General features: G+C 43.1%; 1 protein-coding gene across 1 annotated transcript in view; it reads left to right on the plus strand.

The window, feature by feature from the left end:
- Window positions 1–343: 343 nt before the first annotated feature.
- Window positions 344–27,268, plus strand: part of LOC310800854 (protein unc-13 homolog B-like) — a gene marked incomplete at both ends in the record, with an annotated part of 267,146 nt that continues 240,221 nt past the window's right edge. The window contains 7 exons of the mRNA XM_083664751.1: window positions 344–389; window positions 4,235–4,404; window positions 5,736–5,800; window positions 6,490–6,590; window positions 7,099–7,191; window positions 10,033–10,113; window positions 25,360–26,054. Of these exons, the coding sequence (XP_083520877.1) occupies window positions 344–389; window positions 4,235–4,404; window positions 5,736–5,800; window positions 6,490–6,590; window positions 7,099–7,191; window positions 10,033–10,113; window positions 25,360–26,054 (1,251 nt within the window). The remainder of the gene's footprint in view (window positions 390–4,234; window positions 4,405–5,735; window positions 5,801–6,489; window positions 6,591–7,098; window positions 7,192–10,032; window positions 10,114–25,359; window positions 26,055–27,268) is intronic.

Consider the following 27,268-nt stretch of genomic DNA (forward strand, 5'->3'; position numbering starts at 1 on the left):
TACAATACCAATTTGGCTTGGATATTAGAGATTCTCAAAGAACTGTTCCTGTAAATTGTACAACGAACCCTCTAACCTGGTGTATTGTTAAAAATATATATATTTACACATGGAGACGAAATCTCGTAACAGGGTTAAAACTGCATGCATCCACGGGAAAAAGCATTATATTAAAATATCGATATTGGGATTTATGAATAGAGCAGATTTGATTAAATATCAATTGGATATTCTTTTTCTTTAACGCAGGCTAGCACATGATACAAATCTCCAGCACTACAAACTGCTGTGGATAAATTAAAATGTCAAACCTGAAAGTAACATATACTGTCCTTTCCAGATCATGTATGCCAAGGCTGTGTGGGTGGAGAATGGAAAAGAGACAGAGGGTACAGTTCCCGAAAATTGGATAGACCAAAAGAAGAAAATCGTGCGATGGCCAAATTCAAAGAATGTAAAGGTACTAGAAGCAGCTTTCAAGAAGAAGCAGAACCCCGAGGATGACTGGATGACCTTCCAGTTTATCAAAATAAAAACAAGATCAGGTAGGTTTTGATTAATGAATGGTTTCATTCCTCAGCAAAAAAATAAAAATATGCTGGGTCAAATGGTTTTTACAGTTGAAATATGTTAATTCTAGCTGAGGAAAAAGAATGCAATGACTACAATCAGACCAGCCAAGCCGAGTCCAGCCAAGGAGATGATGACATGGACGAGGTGGTTACGAAGAGGAAAAGAAAACGTAACCTAAAATTGGATGATTATGTTGTTGGTATGTTTTATCAATTAATTTAGGAATCTGAAATTGTATTTATTGGGGAGAAACTGGGCCTGAACATGTTTTATATCACATTTTGAATTGCACTCTTAAAAGATTCTGAGGAGGAGGAGCAGGAGAGCATGGACCCCTTTCCCCCTCCACCATCAAAAGTAAAGCCTCCTTGTGAGTATTGATCACAATTTAATAAATATAGTAATTAATTATTTAATATACACAGGTTGAAAGTAGCTACAGGGTCATTTAAATGTTTCAGGCTCTGAAAATCCTCGCTTATCCATCCCGGTGGAACATGGTGGCCTGGCTAGGGAAATTATCACACCAAGTGAGTATTTGTCACATTAAACCAGTCACCTGTTAGTTTGTGATACGTGTTAGTGATGTTAAATCTAAGAACATGCTTTGTGTGTTTTTCAGTCTCTACACATAACGGTGATGGCTCCAGGTCCAGAGATGGCTCCAGGTCCAGAGATGGCTCCAGGTCCAGACATGGCTCCAGGTCCAGAGATGGCTCCAGGCACAAAGATGGCTCCAGGCACAGAGATGGCTCCAGGTCCAGAGATGGCTCCAGGTCCAGAGATGGCTCCAGGCACAAAGATGGCTCTAGGCACAGAGATGGCTCCAGGTCCAGAGATGGCTCCAGATCCAGAGATGGCTCCAGGCACAAAGATGGCTCCAGGCACAGAGATGGCTCCAGGTCCAGAGATGGCTCCAGGTCCAGAGATGGCTCCAGGTCCAGAGATGGCTCCAGGTCCATTGTCAGCCCCAGGTTCAGCGGTGGCTCCAGGCACTCCAGGCCCAGTGTTAGCCCCAGGTTCAGTGATTGCTCCAGTGTCAGTCCCACGGTCAGGCCCAGCCCCAGTGGTGGCTCCAGGCCCAGTGTCAGTCCCAGGGTCAGGCCCAGCCCCAGCGGTGGCTCCAGGCCCAGTGTCAGTCCCAGGTTCAGCCCCGGGTCCAGCGGTGGCTCCAGGCCCAGTGTCAGTCCCAGGTTCAGCCCCAGCCCCAGCGGTGGCTCCAGGCCCAGTGTCAGTCCCAGGGTCAGGCCCAGCCCCAGCGGTGGCTCCAGGCCCAGTGTCAGTCCCAGGTTCAGCCCCAGGTCCAGCGGTGGCTCCAGGCCCAGTGTCAGTCCCAGGTTCAGCCCCAGCCCCAGCGGTGGCTCCAGGCCCAGTGTCAGTCCCAGGGTCAGGCCCAGCCCCAGCGGTGGCTCCAGGCACAGACTCAGCCCCAGGTCCAGCGGTGACTCCAGGCCCACAGATGGCTCCAGGCACAGTGTCAGCCCCAGGTTCAGCGGTGGCTCCAGGCCCACAGATGGCTCTAGGCACAGTGTCAGCACCAGGTTAAACAGTCCCAGTGTCAACCCCTGGCAAAACAGGGACAGTGGTGGCAGGCAAAACAACAGCTCCAGGGACAGTGGTGGATCCAGGCAAAACAACAGCTCCAGGGGCGGGGACAGTGTCAGGCTGAGGCATGGTGAGTTGTTCAAAGCCTGCTTCAAGTATCCATCAAAACGCTTTGCAATTCAATGATTAGTTCTGACCCACTGTAATTGTGATATTGTCATTTAAGTGAAGTAATGTCTTTAAAAAAAAGTTTATTTTTAAATATTTGTCATGCAGAAATTACATGTTCTAACCGGCTGAGCAAACACATTTTTTGAACGTGGAATCTTTTGGATTAGTTTTTATGACCTCAACCTAAGTGTATGCAAACTTCTGACAACTGCGTCTTGGGGCCCAAATCTGTTCTCTCTCAGAAATGTCACTTGGTAATTTCCTGAACACTTTTGTTTTACATGTACTACAGATGCAGGGTCTCAGAGGGCACCAGCCGGATTCCCAATGCCCGAAGCAAGTAAGTGCTAAAGTGTTTCAAATTGAGCTGTCAAACCATTAATTGTTTCAATTGCTGAATTTAGATAATTAACTCATTGAGTGCCAGCCACTTTTGGAGAACGGATGCTCCCAGTGCCAGAGTTTCAGAGCGTTTTCAGTGATTTCTCGAGGCCCACAGAATATTGTGTGATATTACTATGTAAACACTGAACACGCACAAAGAACGATGAGACTCTATTCTATCATCTGCAAAAAAAAGTTTATTGATCCCATTTTCCGTTCTTTAGTTATGAGCCGGAGAAGATAGGCTGTTTTGAGCAAAAAGACACTTTTCAAATTAGAAGCTGAGTTATTCCGCCTTTTGTGAAATGCAGCATTTCAAGCACATTCACTGAGTCATCTGGTGGGCATCGGATATTCTGGCTTGCGTTTGTCAATCCTGTCCTGCTGCCTGGGTCTGTCTGTGTGTTGCGCGCTGCTCTGCGTGCCCCCCCCCCCCCCCCCCCCGCCCCGCCCCGCCCCGCCTCGCCTCGCCTCGCCTCAACTGCACACTCCTCCTCCTGTCTGTGGTGGCTCTCTGCTGAGTTTGCTGTGCGCACAGTGAAGGGACATCGACATCCTGCTTTTTTACAGCGTTCCGCGTGTGTTTGTCACCGGCAACGATGCTTCCAGTGGAGAATAATAACAACTCCACGGTGTGGATGTGCGGATGTGCTGTCCGGCTCAATTGTGGGAGCAGATTGGCTGCTGCAGGCACAGCTGCAGTAACGTGCTTCAGCATATCGATGCATACGGATGCGATGCGATTTCCGTTTCCATAACGACTTCTTCTTTGTTTTTTCCTTGCCTTTCTGTTATGTGGAGAGCACTGTCGCCACCTAAGGGTTCTGTAAAATAGGTTAGACACATCCAATAGCTATAATATTTGTACATCAGAGGCAGAAGGCTTTGATCGACGCCCCACCGTCAAAAAACGCAATTGACGAACATGTCCGTCCTTGGCACTCTACGTTACTATTTGAAATGACGAACATGTCCGTCCTTGGCACTCAATGAGTTAAAGGGATACTGCAATATCTTTCCTTTCACTGTATATGGGGATGTAGTAGTTGTTGATGAATGCAGGTCAAACTGGGGGATGCGTACCCCTTGGGCAGTGGTTCCCAAATGGTGTGCTGTGAGGCAAGGCCAGGTGTGCCGTGGGATTTTGTGACAACCTGCCTAACTAAAAGGGGACTCAACCAGCTATAGACTTATTATGAAACATCTAAAATGATGTCACTAGTTAAGTAAATACATTTGTGAAGTAAATAAAAAACATTTCCAGATTATTTTTCATGATATGAATACAGGTGTGCCTTGGTTAGGTCAGGTGACCCCTAAAAGACGTGTCACTCCTAGAAGCGAATGCAGTATTCTGCACCGCTTAAGAAAATATATTTGTATTTATTCCAGATATGGCTGTCGGCAGGCCAACTGCGCTAACATTAGCAATTAACGTTGTGCTACTTAGTTAGGCCAGTTTTGGTCTTAGTAAAATACAGAACTTACACTCAGTCGAACATCCTCAATGACTATTACAGAAAGTCATCACTATCAACATTTGTGTTCTTTTTTATTTCAGAATTTCAGAAAAGAGTCTTGGAGAAATTGTTTGACATGCACACGGACATCAAAAACCTTTGCCGAAGTGCGCCTGCCCTTTCAGCCACCCATGTGGAGAGGTTGGACACCATGGAGGACTTCCAGAGAGAGGAGCTACACCTTGAGGACAGCAACACTTTTAATAACCTGGTAGGATTAACAAGAGTCTGAAAGTAATAACAGTAGTGCCCTTGTTCCAAATGTTTTCGGTTAATGGATAAATGCATTGCTCCAGTGCACTCATGGGGAACGAGCGTATATAGGCCTACTGGAGTATAGCATTGAAGAAGTACATTTTTAAAGCCCCCCTAAAGTAAAAAATCAGTTTTTCTTCTTGTTAGATGTTTGAGCTTCACTGTGCAGAATGATGTCTGTGCAGAGTTTGACACTAGAAGGCTGTTTCCACAATCGTCTGCTGAAAGTGGAACGTTTATCAGAGCTAACTGAAAAGGCCCGGGTTTTCCAAAAGTATCTTAGTACTAAGAAGCTTCTTAGACCCCTCCCGTGGAGCCTTAAGAAGGGTCTAAGAAGCTTCTTAGCGCTAAGAAGCTTTTGGGAAACCCAGCCAAGGCCGTTTTCAACAGGCAAGATTCGTGACATCACGAATCCTGGAGCCAATACCTGTCCAGTATTCAGCAGTTAACACATTTTTAATCGGTCAGGAACCCTTGTCGTCACTTTGTAATGAGTGAGAATGTGTTGAAAAGCATGTGTTGTATGCTGTGATTGGCTAGTTATGTTCTAGAATCTAGATAACCCTGATTGGTTGCTTTGGATTTTTAAATGAAAAAGAGGGAGGGGAAGCCATTTTAAGGATTTTAACAAGATAATTAATAATAAAGAATAATAATTCATTTATTTTATAAAGTGCTTTTCAATTACCCTAAGATGCTGACACAGTATGAGTACATAGAAAACAAGATAAGAACAGGCAACAGATACAAGTAACTCACGTTGATTAGGGATATATGGAAACAGAGGGGAAGGAGGGAGTGTGTGGGAGGGACAGTGGCCAGACAGAAGAGAGGGAGGTGTAAAATGTGGGTGGCGAGGTAGGAAGAGCTGGTTAAGGGTAGGGGAGGTTGTAAGCTTGGGATAACAGGTAGGTTTGGAGTCGGGATTTAAAGAGCATGTTGCAGGTTAATGTTGCAGAGAAGAGGGGGGCGTGTAATCGGCCAAAGGGAAGATTAGTGGGGGTGGGGGTGGAGGAGTTGGTGATGGAGGCAGTAGCTATTGATTTGGGAGATTTTGTTAGTGGAGGAAGGCATTGCTGAGATCAGGGGAGCAAAGTGTGGTGTTGTCCGGGGGATTGGATTCGTTTCTTGACAGTAGAGAAGAGGGTGCGGAGGGGTTTTAACTTTTTTGTGGGGAAAAACCATCAGACACAAATTATTATTCAAAGTATTTTATACACATCTTGAAGCATGACTTTAGGGGGTCTTTAATATTCTGAAAATTGTTTTTTAATGGACCTTTTCCAGGTGCTGCAACTTGCCCGAATTGGAGGGAAGGATCTAAAGGACTGTGTCCACAAAGTCCTTGACCGGTATGTTTCATGAACTGTTTTCAATAATCTCTCTCTCATACACACACACACACACACACACACACACACACACACACACACACACACACACACACACACACACACACAGAGACATCTGCATTCTCTCTCATCAGACATCTGACCACTGTGTTTTAATTGAGTTAAAGCTGCTGTGATATTTTTGGTTAAAATAAGTGTAAAACAGCTCGACATTCTGACAGCTATCACTAATATAAATTATTTGGTCAATGACATGGATCTCTCAGTCCCTCCGCCCCGCAGCAAAACTGATTTTTTTCTGGGAGCCTCCCCACCTTATCCAATCAGGAGACAGAACTCTACAAAGTGGCGGTCCTCTGTGCGTGTTCACAGGCCGAAAGCCAATGCTGTAGGGGGGGACTGCTAACTGCAGTGCTGAAAATGCCACCGGAACTATGCAAAATGAGGAAATCATTTACAGCAGCTTTAAATGTGGAAACGGGTCAGAATTTCATACAGTGTGGCTTGACTTGTCATCTGCTTGCCCGGCCTGAACAATGTCTTTACATAGAGCAGTGATTTGGACTTGCTTGCTTGATTCTCACATTAACTTTAGACTTGCTTGAGACTTAAAGGTTGAAACTTGCTTGTGACTTGCATATGTGTGACTTACTCCCACCTCTGTGTAAATCACATTTATTTTTCTTCAGGCTCTTCAATAATTCCCTCATGGCCAACTTCAATATGAAGGGGAAAGGGAAAAAAGAGAAGATGGGTCTGGAGACCACCAACCATTACAGAGCACTAAAAGGTAAGCCCATATTTCACGTTGCATAGGGGAAGAAAACTGTTACCTTTTTTATGTTATACAGGGGGAGCAATGGTCTCTTTTTCAAGAGTACCCTGTTCACATTCTTACACACATTCACACCTGGAAGCTGACCAGCAACCACAGTCTGATCTGCTGGCCACTGATCAGCTGCACTGGAGCGGTCAGAGTTAAGGGCCTTGCTCAAGGTCACCTCAGTGGTGGTAATGAGGGAGGGGCAAGTGCTGCTTTTCACTTTACCCACTCTTTTGGTATTGAACCTACAACCTTCTTGTCACGAGCTTGCTTCCTACCTTTAGGCCACCACTGCCCACAGAGATGAAAATTAAAACACACTTGATGTAGTTTTTAGGGTTTGTTTTTATTATTTGAACTTCTGCTTTCTTCCAAGTAGATAACAGCGATACCTATTTCAACCCAGAGGCCAGAGCACAAGAGAATTAGACTAAAATTGCACATTTATAATTTTTGTCTTTTTCAACTCTTGCAGCTGCTGTACTGAAATGGAATAAGGATGCAACGGAGGAGGTTATCCGCCAACATGCTGCAGAGCACCTCAAGCATGCACCAGCCAGAAAGGGAGGTCATTCATAGGAGGTTTTTGCTTTTTTCTTCTTCTTTTTTTTTTATAAACTTTAGTTCCAAGGCCAGCAGTAAACAAACTGTAGCATCTTTTCATTTTGTTTTAACAGTAACAGTTTTGTCATAACAGTATTTTACAAATTCCCTAGTTACTGAATGGGCTGCACAAGATGTTTTGTGCAAGTGAAGTGAAGTGAAGTAGCATTGTTCAAAAGCTACCTAAGTACAGTAGTCCACACATCCAGTTAAGGTGGACCGTAAGTAGACTGCAACAAACAGTTCAGTTTGTCAAGTGCATGCAACTATGACATGACTTTATGAAAGTTGTTGGTCTGTCAACTTGACAATGTTGCTGCAATAAAATGGTTGAAGTCAGATGTACAGACTGGAAAATTGTTCTTATATAAACCAGATGTTGACAAAGTTTTCCTTTGGGGACATCATTTGCAGTTGAAAAAGTAGGAAATCGCAATATATCGATATGTATATATGTGTATATTAATGTTATTACTATTACTGTTGTCTGTCCTGGATTATGACGTTCAAATAAATGTAAGTGATAATTAAATAGTTTGAGAAATTGTTATTTGTAAGTAAGGCCAACTTTGTATAGATTGTCTTGTATAGCAGTATACATGTGGAGGTCTAAAAGGTGTCGTCTAAAAAGACGTCACGTTACAAGACGCCAAAAAAATAACCACATTTGAACTTATTTTTAAACTTTTATAAAGAGGTATTCAGGACGTCAACAACAGACGTTGACAAGGCGTCATAAAAAGACGTCCATTCTGGCTCCTCAGTAGACATATTTTAGACGTCTGACAAAGACGTTCTGAAGACATCCTTTGCACGTATCTTCTGAACGTCTTTAGGACGTCCAACAAAGACGTTCAGAAGACGTTGTTCAGAAGACATCCTCTGGACATCAAACATTGGACGTTAATAAGACGTCGCTCAGAAGACATCCTCTGAACGTCTAATATTAGACGTTCAGAAGAAGTAATTCTGATGACATCCTATGGATGTCAAACTTTGGAGGTTCAGAAGACGTCATGAAAAGACGTCATAAAAACTTCCAGTCTGGCTCCTCGGTGGAGCTCTTTGGGACGTCCAAAAATTACGTTCATATGACGTTCTTTGGACGTATTCTTGCTCAGTGGGTGTAAAGGGCAATTTACTGTGATTTATGATGTCGCCACTGACCATGATCATATTCTATCAATGGACATTGATGAGAGAATTACGGTAATTAATATGATCATGGTTGGTGACAAGCATCATAAATCACTACTATAAACTGCCCTTAACACCAACATCACTGATTACCTGTGTTACATTATAATGTTTAATTACACAGTCTACTGTACACAGTAGACTTAGTGTAATCAGGTTATAGTTTGTATTGTACAATGCATCCTGGTATACTGTGCTTTTTTGCTGATTTGCTATGTTGTCGTTTGGTATCCTCAGGAACACAGGAGTGCCGACATCTCTCCAGAAGGTGACGGAACAGACCGAACAAATTCCATAGGCTAGCACAACAAAGGTAATATGACCACACTGGAATTTATACTCAAGCTTAAAGGAGAAAGTCACCAAAAACAAGGCTGATTTATTTTGGACATGATCTCACACATCTGAAAACTGGAAACAGTTTTTCCAGACATTCATTTAGTTTGACAGTTATTTATTTGATTGATTTGAGTTAAGTTGTGGACCATTGATGTAATTTGTGCATGAATGACAACACTGGTCCACAACTTAACTGAACTGCCTGTTGTCAGTCTGTACATGTACATGGCAATACTATTGATCTTGTGTTTATTACCAACTACCAGGCTCAACAAATATGTTGCTGTTGGGCGTCTGGGTAGTGTAGCGGTAGATTCCCTGACTACCAACACGAGGGTCGCAGGTTCGCGGTCCCCGTGTTACCTCCGGCTTGGTTGGGCGTCCATACAAGCACGATTGGCTGTGTCTGGGTGGGAAGACGGATTAGTTGTATGTGTACTGGTCACTGCACTAGCACCTCCTCTGGTCAGGGCAAAAGGGATCTGGTGGGAATAGCGTGATCCTCCCACGTGCTACGTCCTGCCAGGGCAGCAGGGGGAAATTGGCCAAGTACAATTGGGGAGAAAATATGGTGGGGGGGGGGGGGGGAACAGAAAAAACAACAAATATGTTGCTGTTAGCCATTTTCACTCATATTTCCATTGTTTTTGCCCATTTACAAGCTATGCATGCAGTCTTAGATTGTACAACACTTGCGTATACCATTTAAAATGAACATGATGGCCATTAAAATATCATATTTAATCCTGTTTTCAACAGGCATAAAGGAAACCTATGCAACTGCTTTACAATGTCAGAGGCCAACGTGTTTCTGTGTTAGTAACATTATTGTCGCTAATCCTAATTTTCCCTTTCACCAGAGGCTACAGCCGTAGAGAAAATACTTTCAGAATCAGAGAGGGAGAGCTGTAGAGCTCGCCTGGACTAGAATACCAGGAGAGAGTCCCTGGTGAAGTGCCTCATATGTGCCTGAGGGAGGATGTGGGCAAACCAGTCAAAGAGCCCCTCTTAAGTTTGATTTTGTATTCAACTAAAATTCAACTTGATGAAAAATATTCACTATGACTTATTTATGGTGATTTGTTATATTTATACCTCAGTCAATGGTTTATCACAGATCAGATATATGTTCTTTCTCAAGGTACTTTATTTTTAATTTTATTTTGTTCTTGCGATCTATGGTTCATGATCACAGTGTTATTGGTAGGCCCTTGCACCCATATAAAGTTTTAATTCTGGTTATTCTCTATTCCACACTTGTTCTCACTAGGACCCCTGCAGATCCTGTTCTTCCATTGTGGCTACATGAAGAACATAGCCGTGGCTCCATCCCCGACTGCCAAGAACCGAGGTGTGTTCGTTGACGACCGCTGGACGTCTCTTCTCACATCACCTCAAACAACCAGAACCTGCAGATTCTTCTTGAGCAACTTGGGTGCGCGAGTAATTCCATTTCTCTTTCCTGGATTTTTGTGAAAAGTGTTTGCTACACACCTGGAATTCAACGGAGCAGTTGAGATCCAGACGAAGAGTGCATGCAGCATGTATGCACCTTCAAGCTTGTGCACTAGTTCAGAGCTTTAACACATTCAGTGCCACAGCGCTTCAGTAAAATTGTCTGGAGCCTGTGCCAGATTCACTTCCATTCAGTTGAAAACAGCTATAGAATTTTTTCTATTATGGCTATATTAACGGGGCTGGACTTTAATGAAAGATTGAACACTCCTGCTTCTTCCAAAGAAGAAATTTTGTTTCTAGACAGTTCCATTATGAAATTACAGCCTCTCAAAAAAGTGCACTTTCAAGGGTTTTCTGTCGTTTTTTTTTTCTTTCCAAGATATAGCCCCTTTTATGAATACCTTTTGCACTCTAATTTCGAGCACATTCACTGACTCTGGCTGGTGTTTTCTGATGTGGTGGCGTGTGGTGTGGTTTCTGTGCAGCCACACACCCCTCTCCCCCCCCCCCCCCCCTCTCCACCTCTGAGCTGCGGGCTCCTCCCACACGCACAGAGTTTGCTTTCTCGACTCCGTTTTTGCCCCGGACAGATCCCAGCTTTGCTGCGCGCATCATTTCCTTGATGGGCATCAAGGAAATGATGCGCGCTGGCAAACGCGACTGAACGAAAAGGCTTGGCCCGTTCGGCTTCGGATGCTGGCTTTCTAGGAAATCGTGTGGAGATAGATAGAAGCATAAGAGCTCAGTTGTGAGCGCGGATGCAGCCGAGCCCACTCTCGCTGTAGACGGAGCAATATATACGGCTCTGGCAGAAAGCATGCATCGGTTTCCACGGCTTTCTCCGCTGTCTCCTGTACAAAGTAAAGGATCTGAGGTGGGTGGAGCAGCTCCTGTGACGATGTTTAAGGTGGCGCCGTGTGATCCCTTGAAGGGATTCATGCTCACTGGCTGGGTACGACCTTAAACAGCAGAATTATGGAATAATATGAATTATGATTTTAGGACGTCCACAGACGTCCTTGGCACTGAACGTTACTTTTTTTTAGGACGTGCACAGACGTCCTTGGCACTGAATGTGTTAAAGGAGAATTCTGGTTTTTTACCCCGGACCTTATTTCCAGCTTAAAATATGATGTTTTACTCACCCAGATATTTTTGGTTTCATTCGGATCCCCATAGAAGATATTCAGGTCCGAGTAGAGTGCTGGAACTGGCCAAAACGGGGCATATGTAGTACACACTGTAAATAACGTATTTTCTGCAACATAGCGGTTCATATCCTCATAATATCTTCCATAAATGAATGTGAATCCATCTATTCTCCTCCGGGCAGCCTCAATATCCTCATCCGGGGTCTGTGAATCCAACTCTTGCTCAAGTCCCGCTGAAGTCTCGTGAGTTTCCTGCTGACTGATTTGTCTACCAGGGAGTCACCGCGCACTGGCGGCATTTCTTGAAAAGAGCGGACGACGAGGAGAGAGGAACAACAGGCCAAGGACGAACAAGCCGCTGCACGGCCGAGAACAAATGGTGACTGGTGGTGGCGTTCCTGTGGACGCTATAACCCACTGTATGCCCACAGACGAGGAATGCCTCTGTTGGAGTCACAGACCCCGGATTAGGAAACCGAGGCAGCCCGGAGGAGAATAGACAGATTCACATTCGTTTATGGACGATATGAGGATATGAACCGCTACATTGCAGAAATTGTTAGTTACAGTGTGTACTTTGTATGTCCCGTTTTCGCCAATTTTGGACTGTTCCAGGACTCTACTCGGATGTGAATATTTTCTATGGGGATCCGAATGATACCAAAGTTATCTGGGTGAGTAAAACATAATATTTTAAGCTGGAAATAAGGTCCGGGGTGTAAAAAAATGGAATTCTCCTTTAACATGGACATGACTGGGAGCTATGTAGCTACAGTATGAACATTTCAGCGAAAAACATTGTGTAAAGGACGTCTTTTTCAAGTCAACTTGGCATCTCAGGGCTTTCAGACACTTGGATTACGAGAAAGTTTGAAAGTTGGTCACATCCACTTCAATGTTGGCCCAATGGATAGAGAAGTGAGCTTGTGACCGGAAGGTCGTCGGTTCAATCTCCAGGGCCGGCAGGATAAATCTGGGTGGGGAAAGTGAAAAGGCAGCACTTGCCCCTCCCTCATTACCACCACTGTGGTGCCCTTGAGCAAGGCCCTTAACCCCAACTGCTCCAGTGGAGCTGCTCAGTGGCCAACAGATCAGTACTGGACAGCTTGTACTGGTCAGCTTCCAGGTGTGTGTGAGTGAGTGTGTGTGTGTGTGTGTGTGTGAATGTGAACAGGACGCTCTTGAAAAAGAGAGCATTGCTCTCAGTGAGACTACCCCTGTATAAAAAAAATAAAAAAAATTGTGTCGGCTCCAGGAATGTTTTGTGGACTAAAAAACTTCACCTGACCTTCCACTGGCATGTGGGTGAGTAGATAATGACTGTCCAACTGTCAACTGTCCTTAAGTGTCCTTGGGCATATTTTGTGACATTCCCTAATCCCCTTTAAGCCATTTATTTAGTCAGAATTCTTTCAAATGAATGTACTGTATATTCATTATTAATCTTGTGTAATTTAAATGTATTAGTAAATTATCTGCCAATTCCTAGTTACTAACAAACTTTCATGTCTCATCTATTTACTCGTTGATTTTGTGTGGTGTCATACATTGCAGTTGCTCCAAGTGTGAAAAGAAAACTGTTGCTATTCATCTCATATAGCCCCGCCCACTTGACCCATCGTATCACAACTTTCTGTTCAAAATGCTTGCTGCTCAAACTAGTTTGACTTGGATTATGAGTCAGACTAGGTGTATGAGTCACAGGAAGTGTAAATACAATCGGAACAATCGGAACTTCCGATTGTATTTACACTTCCTGTTAGTCTCTCAAGCCAGACGGTCTCTTCTACATAAGGTGAATAGTTGTATGAAAAGCACAAATATTATTATCATTATTATTATTATTAACAACGTTTTTGACAACAGAAACCTGTATGAAATTGTATAAAGTATATATTTTTTTATACTGCTATGGTAATTTCTTATTGTCGGACATATAAAAATTGTATTAAAAAAACATAAAGAAAGTATATTTTACCATACACTTAACATACTAAAAACATATATATAATGTATATGTTTTTTATACCTATATGGTAATATTAATTGGCTGACATATAACAATCTTAGAAAAAACATATAAAGAAAGCATACTTTTCTTTTAAATTAAATGCATTTTACATACAAAAAACATAGATATAATGGCATATATTCATCTATAAAAAGCATATGTCTCATATAATTAAAAATGACAAACATTATATTGAACATGTATGGAAAATACAATTTCCCATGCACTTTACTTACAGTATATGCTACATACATGATGTTTACTTGATTTATATATAATTAGCTTAATTCACTTATATGAGAAGAATATGAAAGGGGCCACTTTCAAGAGTTTACATATAAGACATACAATACATATAAAACATAAAGATTTGCTATTGGAGGCAACAGGACTTCATATATGTTTCTTCTATTTATTTTTCCATATGGGTATACTCCCACAATTGAGCCTTTCTGTCTCTGTTGCGATAGTTTCTCCATATGATTAGTTGCCAGAAAAGGAGCACCCGACACAGCGTCTTTCTGAAAAGTTAAAATATTTTCAGCTGGAAGCGCTGGGAGTCGGCACACAAAAATGCCAGAGCGCTGTGAAAATAGACGCTGGGCACAGCACACTTTCTCTAGACGTCCGTGTGCGCCCGCATACGCGCGCTCCTCATTGGAAACAACTGAAAATAGATGCTGGAGCTGATGACAAGACGCTAGGTCGACACAGGCCCTAAGTTGGCAAAAATATACACGCAGCCTGGCTGGCTAGTGGCTACAAGCCTACTCTTCAACTCCGAGATGAACACGGACCTTGGAAATACAGTCTTATTTGCTGGAATACCTCTATCGGTGTCTTGACTGTGAGGCATCGTTACAGACTTCCTCCGCCGTGGGCGGATTCGGTGCAGGAACTTTGATAGCATAGCAATGGACCACACCTCAGCTGCTACCGCTCCTAGCTAGCCATCACAACCTATTGTATCCATGCTATCATACCAATGCCGTCCTCTGCCTTGGGCAGATTCAGACAATGGCAGGCTGTGTGCGGAGGGAAATACTGCACTAGCTTCATCCTGAGAGGGACCACGCCTATGGCCAGCTCTCTCCTTCTCAAGTGAGTTCACTGAACACTAATGCTATTCGCTTTGTTTGTCTTGTTTGCTTCCACTCCGCACACACTATCACATGACTCTCTGCTTGTAGCTGGAATCAGAAAAAGCAAGGGCGCTGCAGCTGAGAGTAGGTTATACAGCCGAGGCTGGCCAATCAGCAGCAGGCGCACACAATCACACCGAGTGGTGCTAATTAAGTGTCTTAAAGTGGTAATGCACGACAGCTGCGCTGGATGAGGTAATTTCATCATGAATGGAATTCATGAGGGAGAGAAGTTGACCGATAGGAAACACTATTTCTTTCAATACAGCCGTGTTACAAAAGCATGAATCTCTCAAAAACATTGAAATAGTAATATAAAACAATTAATATTGATCAATATTGATATTCAACATTCATATATAGCCCACAGAGCCTCATGCCATGTGACCTATCAGTGTTTTCAGCTCAGACCTATCCAATGATATATTGCTGATTGTTTTTTAGCTCTCCATTGTTGTGACAGAGGTGTTCAAAGCGTTATCAGCTCAGCTAAGAGTGAACTTTGTAGCTGAGTGTTCCATGTCTGTTGGTTCAAGTCACTGGCTAGTCTTTCACATTGTCTAAGAATAATTTGATCATCCCACACTCCTCTGGAACACTGTCCTCAACCCATGGTCTGAACTCTGCCCATGCGAGTATCATCAGTGCTTCATAGATGTAGTTATGGACCCTGACAGCACAGCTATAGTGTTTACCATCAAGGACTCAATTGATGGAACCCTCTGCGACAATTCCAGCCTATATGCATATGTCCTTTAGATCAGCATCCCGAAATTGCTTTCCTAAGATGGCGAATTCAAGAATGTTGGAGAATGCTTCTGATGAAGATCTTCTACTTGGCCATTTTGATGTACAGGTATTCTCACCAGCTTCATCCGTAATGTTTTCTATGGCTTTCCTTTTCAAGATTCAAGATTCAAGATTTTTATTGTCACTCCGTAGTACAAGTATCATGTGTGAAATTATTGTGCTGTGAACTCCGTTTACAACATAGTACAAATATAAACGGAGTTCACAGCACAAGAATTTCACATGTGATGATTTCAGAGTATCTCAGTCTCTCTTCATGGTTAATAGGCTTTAACATTTTTGGTGATAGTAGATTCTTGGGACTTCTCTTTCTCCAAGTTATTTAGCAACATCTAAAATAGGGGCATAGTTTCTCACTTTGGCTGCTTCAAGCCATGTTTCCCAGGATTAATAGTATTGAGGACTAACTAAATGGCAGAAGCGTCATGCCCATTGAAACTGAGGGGGCAGTTGCCCCCTCAGATTTTTTGAAAAAAAGAAATGAAGGGGGAAGTAAAATTCATGCTGTTAGTTATTATAGGTATAGTTTGCATAGCAAGTTAGTTGGCTATATTTGTACTACCATGCAGCTAAAGTTAGCATTGTAATGTTAGCCAGAGCTGTTATGGCAGTGAGCTGTTTTTACCACTACCACCACTGTCACAGGTAAATCCATTTGATGTCTCCAGGTCAAGATGCAGTTTTTTTAAATAATTTGCATTGTGGATACTGGATATAGTCTTTTTATGTGAATAACATTTTGGGTGAAGCAAGATTGAGCTATTTCAAGAAAAGTGGCAGCAGTGTAGAAGCTAGTGTGGAAGTGACTAAGCTAATAACCATAAAAGCACAATCACCGAAATCTCTAAATAAATATACAGTATTTACCGTAATGAGAAAAGGAGCAAAATATTGATGGTTAAAACTTAATCATGATATCACAACACTCTAATCCCAATGATAATTTAAAATGAGATATTATAAATCTGGCCAACATTTTAGAAATAGCTAAATGGACGATTGATAGATAAATCAATCAATCATGAGTGGATTCAGCACACTTTATCTGGGCAGACTGATTGAATCATTGCAGATCTATTCAGACCTTAGGTCGCCACCAAAACTTTTCTGCTGGGGACCTTTGGTCGCTGCCGAATGTTTATCTCTAAATACATATACAGTATTTACCCTAATGAGAAAAGGAGCAAAATATTGATGGTTAAAACCGAATAATGATATCACAACACTCTAATCCCTCTAAACTCTAATAAAAAAATTATAATTTAAAATGAGATCTTCCTCTAAATCTGGCTTCAAATGGCAAACATTTTAGAAATAGCTAAATGGACTGATTCAATCATGAGTGGATTCAGCACACTTTATCTGGGCAGACTGATTGAATCATTGCAGATCTATTCAGACCTTCGGTCGCCACTGACATTTTTTAGCTGGGGACCTTTGGTCGCCACCGAATGTCGCCCCCTCAGAATTTTGGTTTGCATGACGCCCCTGCTAAATGGTCATTATCTTCTCTTGATATGTCCTGATATGATACACCAGGGGTCACTAATAGGCGGGCCGCGATCCGAATCCGGACCGAGATGCCATCCTATGCGGACCCAGACCTATAAGCTGTTATTATGTTGCAGTGTTTTGTATTTTTAAATGGCGCAGCTATTCTGGCTATTCTAGCATTTACGGTACTGGTTTGGAGTCCCACGTGACGCTACTCGGCCAATGAAATGTAAATTCCAGCCATTCCAAAATTCCTCTGCGGGTCCGCTCCGCTCTGCCTGTCACAGCTGTGTCAGAGAGAAGCGATACTTTTGGAGAACGGACGCTCCCAGTGCCAGAGTTTCAGAGCGTTTTCAGTGATTTCTCGAGGCCCACAGAATATTGTGTGATATTACTATGTAAACACCGAACACGCACAAAGAACGATGAGACTCTCTTCTATCATCTGCAAAAAAAAGTTTATTGATACCATTTTCCGTTCTTTAGTTATGAGCCGGAGAAGATAGGTTGTTTTGAGCAAAAAGACACGTTTCAATTTAGAATCTGAGATATTCAGCCTTTTGCGAAAGGAAGCATTTCAAGCACATCATTGACTCTGAAGCTAATATTTTCTGATGTAATGACACCTCAAAAATAATTTCTTTCAATAAAAGAGTGAAAAGAAAGGAATTTTGTTTGGCCAAATAATATTTTTTAGCTGCAACCAGCAGCGCTGGCCCCTGCGTGCGCAGACCCTACACCTTCTTGCTGGTCTTGATTTACTGCTGGTGGGCATCAGATAGCCTATTCTAGCTTGTTTGCCTGTCTTGTGCATCAGCCTGCTGCTGCCTGGGTCTGTGTTTACTGTCAATGGTTGTATGCTGTAGTAGCCTGCGTGACCCACCCCCCTCCTCCTCGTCCTCCGAGTGGAGTCCGAGTGGGAGTGTCTCTCTGGGGCTCTGCTGCGAGTGCATTTGCTCTGCACTGAAAAGTCCGCTGCACCCCGCTTTTTCACAGCCTGTCGCCGGCTCCCAGCTGAGAATAATGTAACTTTTCAGAAAGACGCTGGTGTCGGCAACTAAATCATATGGAGGGGCTATCGCAGCGGACACGGATGGGGCTCAATTGTGGCAGCAGATGACTGCTGTTCACAGGCACAGCTAACGTTATGCTTCACGCATATCGATGCGATTTCCGTTTCCCCATTACTTCTTCTCTCTTTTTTCCTCGCCTTTCTCTAATCTGGAGAGCACTGTCGCCACCTAATGGGTCCCTAAAATAGCTTTTACACATTCAACAGCCACCATACTTTCACAGGAGATGGATCTGGCTTTGATGCACGTCCCACCGTCAAAAAACGCAATTGACGAACATACTCGTCCTTGGCACTCTACGTTACTAAACCAATTGACGAACATACTCATCCTTGGCACTCAATGAGTTAAAAGCGGCAACGTGAAGCGCCACTACCAAACGAAGCACTGTGACGCATTTGAGATGCGATTTTTATTGTCACTCCATGGTACAAGTATCACGTGTGAAATTCTTGTGCTGTGGACTCCGTTTACGACATAGTACAAATAGGCAACAAGCAATGAGCAATAGGCAATAAGAAATAGGCATCAATAAGCAATACTAAGCAGCAATAGGCAATGAGGCAGAATAGCGATAAGACAAGTCAGTGGCATATTTATTGCACATAGGTGCACATGTTATGTGCATACGTTAGACATGTTCGGACATTTTAATTCGACGTATTTGACATACAGTGCAAATAGCATGTACCTTATTAAACATACAATTAAACATTAGGCATTGTGCATACGTTAGATGTGTTCAGACATTTTAAATTCGACGTAATTGACATACAGGTGCAAATAGCATGTACCTTGTTAGACATACAATTAAACATTAGGCATACATAATGGTAGCAGCTGCAGTACGGTACGGTACGACTACTACACTATTTGTGTATGTTAAGGAGTCTCGTGGCCTGCGGGAAGAAACTGTTCCTCAAGCGATTTGTGCGTGCTTTTGGAACCCTGTATCTCCTCCCTGAGGGTAGCAGGGAGAACAGGCTGTTGTGGGGATGGTTTGTGTCTTTGATGATCTTCAGGGACCTCCTGAGGCACCGCTGGTTATACAGTTCGTGCAGTTCTGGCAACTCGTCTCCTGTTACGTGCTGGGCCGCGCGCCTCACCCTCCGTAGCGCCCTGCGGTCCATGGTGGTACAGTTCCCGTACCAGGCGGTGAAGCAGCCAGTCAGCAGGCTTTCAATGGTGCCTCTGTAGAAGTCCCTGAGGATTTCTTTCCTTAGCCCAAACTTCTTCAGGCGCCTGAGTCCGTGTATTCGCTGTTGGGCCTTTTTGACAACAGTGGCGGTGTGGCCGGCCCAGGTCAGGTCCTGGTGGATGTTGACTCCCAGGTACTTGAAGCTGTCCACCCTTTCCACCACTGTGCCGTTGATGGTGATTGGGGGGTGTGTGCCCCCCCCCCCCTCTCCTGTAGTCCACAATGATCTCCTTGGTCTTGGAGACGTTCAGAGAGATGCACAAATAGTGCAGTAGTCGTACCGTACCGTACTGCAGCTGCTACTATTACGGATGCCTAACGTTTAATTGTAAATTTAAGTGTATGTTTAATAAGGTGCCTAACGTTTAATTGTAAATTTAAGTGTATGTTTAATAAGGTACATGCTATTTGCACATGTATGTATAAAACGTCGAATTTGAAATGTCTGAACACGTCTAACGTATGCACATGACATGTGCACCTATGTGCAATGAATATGCCACTGTCGTATAAGCCACCGACTTGTCTTATTGCTTATTGATGCCTATTTCTTATTGCCTTATTGCTGTCTTATTGCTTATTGATGCCTATTTCTTAATGCCTATTACTTATTGTTTGTTGCCTATTTGTACTATGTCGTAAACGGAGTCCACTGCACAAGAATTTCACACGTGGTACTTGTACCATGGAGTGACAATAAAAATCTTGAATCTTAAATCTTGAATCTTGAATCTTGAATCTTGAATCTTGAATCTTGAATCTTGAATCTTGAGAAAACATATCCGCTCCAATCTGCACTGAGGGCGCAAAAAATAACGGAGCTAAGAGCCCAATATGAACGGTCCACCAGAATCATCTCACATTCATTCACTGCTCAACAACGTGCCAATGAATGTTCACTCCGAGTTGCTTGGATTCTGGGCCAACATAAAAAACCATTCACTGATGGAGGCATTGTGAAGGAGTGCATGAGTGCAGTGGCTGAAACCTTACTTACTTAACCTTACTTTACTGCTGTGGCTTCATCTCTCGTTGCAAAGTTACCAACAGGCTCCAGTCACTATGGTCATTCTTTCTTGGTTTCTTGGAGAGATTTAATAGTGACAATAACATCTGTAAGGACATGTTTGTGCTGCGCAAGGAAACAGAGGACTCAGTAGTCAAACTACTGTGTTCAATGAATTCTAGAAAAGCGACTGGTCTTGATGACCTTTCTGCCAGGTTTATCAAGGACAGTGCCTGTGCTACAGCAAAGGTTTTAACTTGTATTTTTAAGACGTCCATAATAAATGGTACTTTCCCCAAAGATCTAAAAAGGGCAAGAGTGGTTCCACTCAGGGTCATAGCTAGCTATGAGGATGGGGAGGTCCGGACCTCCCCTAATATTTCAGAGATTTTTTTAATATTTCAGAGATTTTTTTAATATTTCAGAGATTTTTTTTTTTTTTTTTTTTTTTTTTTTTTTTTTTTTTAGCCTTTATTTAACCAGGTTTGTCCCATTGAGATCAAAGATCTCTTTTACAAGAGAGACCTGGCCAAGAAACAGCAGCAACACAAAGTTACAACAAACAAACACATAAACACATACAATTGAAAAACATTAAAATGATCAAATAAAACATTTGCATACAGACAGCCTGTTCTCAAGAGATTTTACCATAGCCTTAAAACCATTTAAGGTTACTAAGCTATTAAGTTTAAGATCAGACTGCAGACTGTTCCATGCGGTGGGTGCAGAGAACCTAAAAGCTTTCTTCCCCAATTCAGTTCGGACTTTGGGAACAGAAAATTGTAGAGTGTCCTGAGAACGAAGATTGTAAAAAAATAAAACAATCTGCATGGAAAACAGGAAAAGCATGAAAAACACGGGATCGCTTTTATTTTGAAACGAAAGGCAGGTCAGGCAGGAAGTCATCTGACGCCGCGTCCGCGGTAACTTGATTCTGAGAGAGCAGCAGCATGGTGGTGAGTGATGACTGTCTGTCTGCCTGGCGAGATAATTGAAGGTGAGCGAGCTGCGAGACAGTGAGCGAGTGAACGACAGACAGTGAGTGACACACACTGACAGATTTTTTAGCAACAACCAAGAAAGTGTCTAGTCTGTCTAAGTAACTTTGTGTGTTGTGTACGGTTTGGGTTGTGTACCTGTGTTTGTAGGTGTCATTTTGATATGAATTTGGCTAAAACAGTTTGTGTTTGTTAGTTACAATTATGTTGACAGGAGAGCTGAGCAGGTGGTGACATGAAAGAGAATATACTGAATAATGACATCACAACAGTATAATCCTAATGTTGATTTAAAATGATATATTACTCTAAATATGGCTTAAAAAGGGGGAAAAAAAAACTTAAAAAAAATTCGGCGGCGCCCGAATCCGCCTCCCCTTGCTGGACCTCCCCTATTTCGGAACTCTGGCTACGGCCCTGGTTCCACTGTATAAGAAAGGCAGCAAAATGGATGTAGGCAATTATAGGCCTGTTTCAATTCTTAGCTCTATCTCAAAGGTTTTCGAGATACTGGTTTTTAATCAGCTAGAACAATACCTCCTGGAACATAAACTGCTCTATGAATTTCAGTCTGGGTTTAGAACGGCACACTCCACTGATACTTGTCTTATCCATGTGTTTGATCACATCAGTATGGAGAGTGAGAGGGGTAACTACACTGGAATGATTTTATTAGATTTACAGAAGGCGTTTGATACTGTGTAGACCATAGCATTCTGCTGATGAAATTGAAATGCATGGGTCTTAATGAGGTAGCAGTAAACTGGTTCCAGTCCTACCTGACTGGTAGAGAGTAGTATAGTATGCAGCATAGGAGACACAATATCCGGGGCAAGAGAGCTTAACTGTGGTGTACCCCAAGTATCTATATTGGGCCCTCTCTTGTTTCTGATATATGTCAATGACATGGCAGCTGCAGTGAAGTGCAAACTTCTTTTATATGCTGATGACTCAGCTCTGCTTGTGGCAGGAAGAGACACTAGTCAAATACAACATACACTAAGTAGGGAGATGGACTCTGTTATACAATGGCTGGTAGATAATAGGCTCTCCTTACACTTGGGAATGACAGTCTATTTTATTTGGTACAAAGCGTAGACTACAAAAGGCAGACAAATTAAAAGTATATTGTGCAGGTAACAACATTGAAGCAAAGACAAGTGTTAAATATCTTGGGGTTTCTCTGGATCAATGTCTCTCTAGTGTACTGGTTGCTGCTGAAATATAAAAAAAAGACTTCTAGCAAATTAAAATGTCTATACCGTAATACAAGGTGTTTTAGTATGGAGGTCAAACAATAGTTTAGTTTTAGCACTTATTCAGTGCCACTTTGACTATGCCTGTGTGGCTTGGTACAGTGGCCTGTCCCGGCATCTCAAAAGCAGAATGCAGGTGATGCAAAACAACATGGTCAGGTTCCTGTGAAATGCTCCGCCGAGGACTCATGTTGGCTCACATGAATTCCGGCGAGTTGGCCTGTTACCAGTAGAGGGCAGAGTTGAGCAGCTGAAACTAATGAAAATGTATGACATTATAAATGGACATGCACCAAGGTCCCCGGATACTCATATAGAAATGGTACACAATCAGCACAGCCACAATACACGGGCAAGCATAATGTCTTGTAAAATTCCCTGTGTGAATAATACTGGCAGAGTGACCTTTTTCTACACTGGCATTGCCCTATGGAATAGCCTTCCCCTACAGATTAAACAGTGCCAGAGCAGAGGTGTGTATAGAAAGCATGTGAAGCAGCTCTTGTGGAGGTCAATTAATGATTAGAGCTATTATTTCTTAGAGTATATTGTAGTCTATGTTTTATGTCTTTTTGTGATTTTTGTAGATTTTACTGACTGCATGTACTGTATGTCATTCGATGTACTGTCTTGACACCAAGGACCACATTGGAAACAAGTGTGTAAATACTTTGATGTGCTATCCTTTGGGCAATACCTGCATCCTGTGATGTTTGTATTTGTTTTTTTACCCAGAAATAAATCAAATCAAATCAAATCAAACTCTCCCTCTCTCTTTTCTCTCTCTCTCTCTCAGTCTGTCACTCTGCTTGCACTGAGCAAGAAAGAAGCTGCTGTCACAGACACAGTCAATGTGGTCACTCACCATACTGCCCACTGTCACTCAGTATAGTCACCCTCCAGACCAAGTTGCAAATTCTGGTGCGCTCCCAACCAGTAGGTATTCTCACTGTCATACTTGACATATATCTCTTTAGAGATCCAACACACAGCATATTGTTGACAATGGACAAGCTTGGGTTCCACCAGCCTGTGACAAGGCCAACCACAGACCATGGATCAAACCATGGGAGAGAGCAAGATGGCGGAGTAGTACGTGCTGTGTAAAATAGTCGCTGACAGTGCTTGGGATAATCGTTTGCTTTGACTCGCTTCCACAGTCAAGCAGGACACTATTAAGCCTTTTATGAAGTTTGTCCACAAGCCACTTCGTTTTCTTAAAGCCAGGAATTCTTTGTTTTTTCAAACCCTGGAACTCTCTAACCTCCCTACTGCCAGCCAAGCTAACTAGCCTGGGGTAACTGTCTGCCTTTCCGAAACCATGCCTCTCCGAACGTTAACTTCCATTATTCAGACTGGCGGTCCATCACCTTTTTTTGATAGGTCCAGCCATCACAAAAATTCCTGCCTTCATTAATCGAAATGTCAGCCCTTCCTCTTTTTTCTAAAGGTTTCCGCCATTCCGAAGTTTGGATATTGTGCAATATGGCACAGCAGACAGTGCTGCAGTGCAGACATTTCAGTGCACACTGTGCCAGGGATTCCGCTATACTCGGCCAATGGAGCCAGCAATATTCCAGAATTCCGGCATTATAGAATATTTACCGGCCCAGTCAAAATGTAGCCTATTGAAAAAAGATAGATGTAGCCTAATCATTTCTTAAATACATAACATATTATTGCATAATTTTTAGCAAACAAAATCATAATTTTAAATAATTTTTTTATTTCAAAATAATTATCTAACTATTCACTGCGGTCTGCCCTTGCAAGTGCAAAGGGAGCGAGCTGCACACCGCTCCTTATTTAATTAATTAATTTGGTTCGGGTTTGCAGACCCATTAAAATCAATCAATAAAACACAAAAGACAAAAGCTATTATCCAATCGTCCAACAAATGTATTTTAATATAGTGAATGAACTCATCACAAACTTTGAGAACTGAGTTTGTCATATAGGCTATTCCCGTTTAATTAAGCCTAAAGAAAGACACTGGCGGGCCTACATTAAATGTCTCTTTGCATCCAAGAATGTGAAATTAAATAACTTGAAAGATAATCTAAATTAAGAAGTTGCCTATACCTGCAACATGTCGTTTCATCCAACATGTGTCTGGCCCGACCCACAGCAAGGGAAATACATTGGATCTCGTGTTCACGATTGGGTTAAATATCAATAACGTTTGCACTGAGGACTTGACGGTGTCCGATCACAAATGTATTCTGTTTAACCTGTCCTATGACAATGACTTTGTGCCTGAGAAGCGCACTAAAAGCTCTCGCATTTTAAATAGCCTAGCTGTAGAGAACTTCGCTGCTAATTTTAATGTCTTGATGTCCCCTGATGATGACGTGGATTGTTTGGTACATGTTTTCAACACGCATTGTGCGGCCATTTTAAATGACGTAGCCCCCATTGTAACTCGCTCTGTCCGCCCTGTAAACACCGCCCCCTGGCTGAATAAGGACATTTGTGATCTGAGGCGCAAATGTCGCAAAATAGAGAGGAAATGGAAATCCTCAAACCTTGAAGTTCACCGTCTCTATCTCAAAGATCTGTGTACCGAATTTAATGACTTGGTTAAGAGTGCTAGGGCAGTGTATTTTTCCAACCTTATTGCCTCCAGCAAGCATAATCCTAAAGTATTGTTTAAGGCCATAAATTCCATCGTCAGTCCCCCTACTCCTGCTGTACCTGTGTACTCAAACCAAGATTGTAACGATTTTCTTTTGTTCTTTATAAACAAAGTTGCAGCTGTTAGGGCAAACATCACCCCCTCCCCTTCCCCCCTCCCGCTTTGCCCAGTCATCCACTCCTCCTTGAGCAGTTTCACCCCTGTCTCCCTAAATGATCTCTTAGAAATAGTAAGCTCCATGAAGCCCTCCACTAGCCCCCTAGATATATTACCTACATCCATGCTCAAGGAAGTGTTTAGTTCTGTTGGCCCTAGTTTAGTCACCATTATAAACAAGTCCCTAGTCTCCGGTTCTGTCCCAGCCTACTTCAAGGAAGCGGTTGTCCAGCCCCTTCTTAAGAAGCCAAACTTGGACCCCTCCCAAACTATCAACTATAGGCCCATTTCGAAGCTGCCCTTCATCTCAAAGGTGTTAGAGAAAGTGGTGGCTAACCAGCTCACCACCTACCTGTCAAACCACAACATTGCAGACAAATTCCAATCAGGCTTCCGCAAAAACCATTCCACCGAAACTGCGCTCCTCAGAGTTTCAAATGACATCATGATGGCCTCTGACTCCGGGAAATGCTCTGTCCTGGTTTTATTAGATCTTAGCGCAGCTTTCGACACCGTAGACCACAGAATCCTGCTAGACAGACTTAGGGAGTGGGTGGGAATCTCGGGGAGCGCCCTAAATTGGTTTGCCTCCTACCTTAAGGAGAGGTGTTTCTCCGTGGCTGTTGGCCCTTATAAATCGGACCCCTCACCCCTTTCATGTGGCGTGCCACAAGGATCCGTGCTGGCGCCATTTCTCTTCGCCCTTTACATGCTCCCCCTAGGCCTCCTCATTAGTTTGTTTAAAGGAGTCTCTTATCACTGCTTCGCAGATGATATTCAGCTGTATTGCTCTTTCAAGCCCGACAAAATGGAGGAACTCAGCACCCTGCTGGAGTGTCTGTCTGCCATCACAAACTGGATGGGCAGCAACTTCCTCCAATTAAATGCTGCAAAGACTGAGGTACTGATCGTAGCGGGTGAAACTACTGCATCTAAAATAAAGACGCACTTGGGGTCCCTTAAGGATAATGTGCGCCCTCATATAAGAAACCTGGGGGTAATATTCGATCAGTCCATGCACTTAGATAAACACGTAAAATCCCTGACCCGCACCTGCTTCTTCCATCTTAGAAATATCGCCAAACTCCGGTCCATTATATCCCATGCTGAACTAGAAATGTCCATACATGCTTTTATCTCTTCGAGATTAGACTACTGTAACTCCCTATTCTCCTACCTCAACAAATCATCTGTGGCTCAACTTCAGCTGATCCAGAACGCTGCTGCCAGACTGCTTACTAGGTCAAAAAAGTCTTGTCATATCACCCCCATCTTAGCATCCCTGCACTGGCTCCCGGTTCATCACAGGATTAACTTCAAAATCATTGTGTTTGCTTATAGATCTCTGTTCGGCCAAGCCCCTGCCTTCATCACTGACCTCATCCTTCCCTACTCCTCTAGTAGGTCACTGAGGTCCTCTGACCAGGCGCTCCTGGTCGTACCCAGGACCAAATAAAAAACCAAAGGGGACAGAGCTTTCGAGGCGACGGCCCCGAGGCTCTGGAACGCCCTCCCCCCTGACCTGAGAGCCGCTCCCTCAGAGCTGATCTTTAAGCGTCTTCTAAAGACCCACCTGTTTAGGCAGGCTTTCAACTAGTCATTCTTAGCCACCCTTTGTTCCCTATGTTCCTTGTTTTTGTTTTATGTTTCCCTCTTTTTATACTATTCCTGTGCCTGTATTCTTTTGATGCTGTTTTTATTTATGTAAAGCACTCTGTGCACTCGTGCTGTGAAGGGCGCTATAGAAATAAAGTTTTACTTACTTACTTACTTACTTACAAGCCAGAGATGAGACGTGCAGTCAGTCAACAGTCCGATCGGGTAGGCTACACCTTCTCTCTCAGCTTGCTGTGGCACTTTTCTTTATGGTAAACCAGCGGGCATAGACTGTAAGACCCGACACTTGCATTTCAGTTCTGGCCTTTGATCTAAGTGGGGTTTTTTTGGCTGCCCAATTCTGTTCTTCGGGCTCTCCTCCGCACCGCACCCCACTCCTCCCCACCGCCCCCGCGCTCCCCCCGCCTGCTCTACTCACCTTCGGCAAAAAAACTAAGACTCCTCATGTCTAGAAAGGTAGATGTCCTATCCATAAACAATTTGTCACGTATTGAGCCA

Source organism: Poromitra crassiceps (assembly GCF_964638095.1).
Source record: "Poromitra crassiceps genome assembly, contig: HAP1_SCAFFOLD_125, whole genome shotgun sequence".
In the NCBI taxonomy this organism is placed as follows: Eukaryota; Metazoa; Chordata; class Actinopteri; order Beryciformes; family Melamphaidae; genus Poromitra; species Poromitra crassiceps.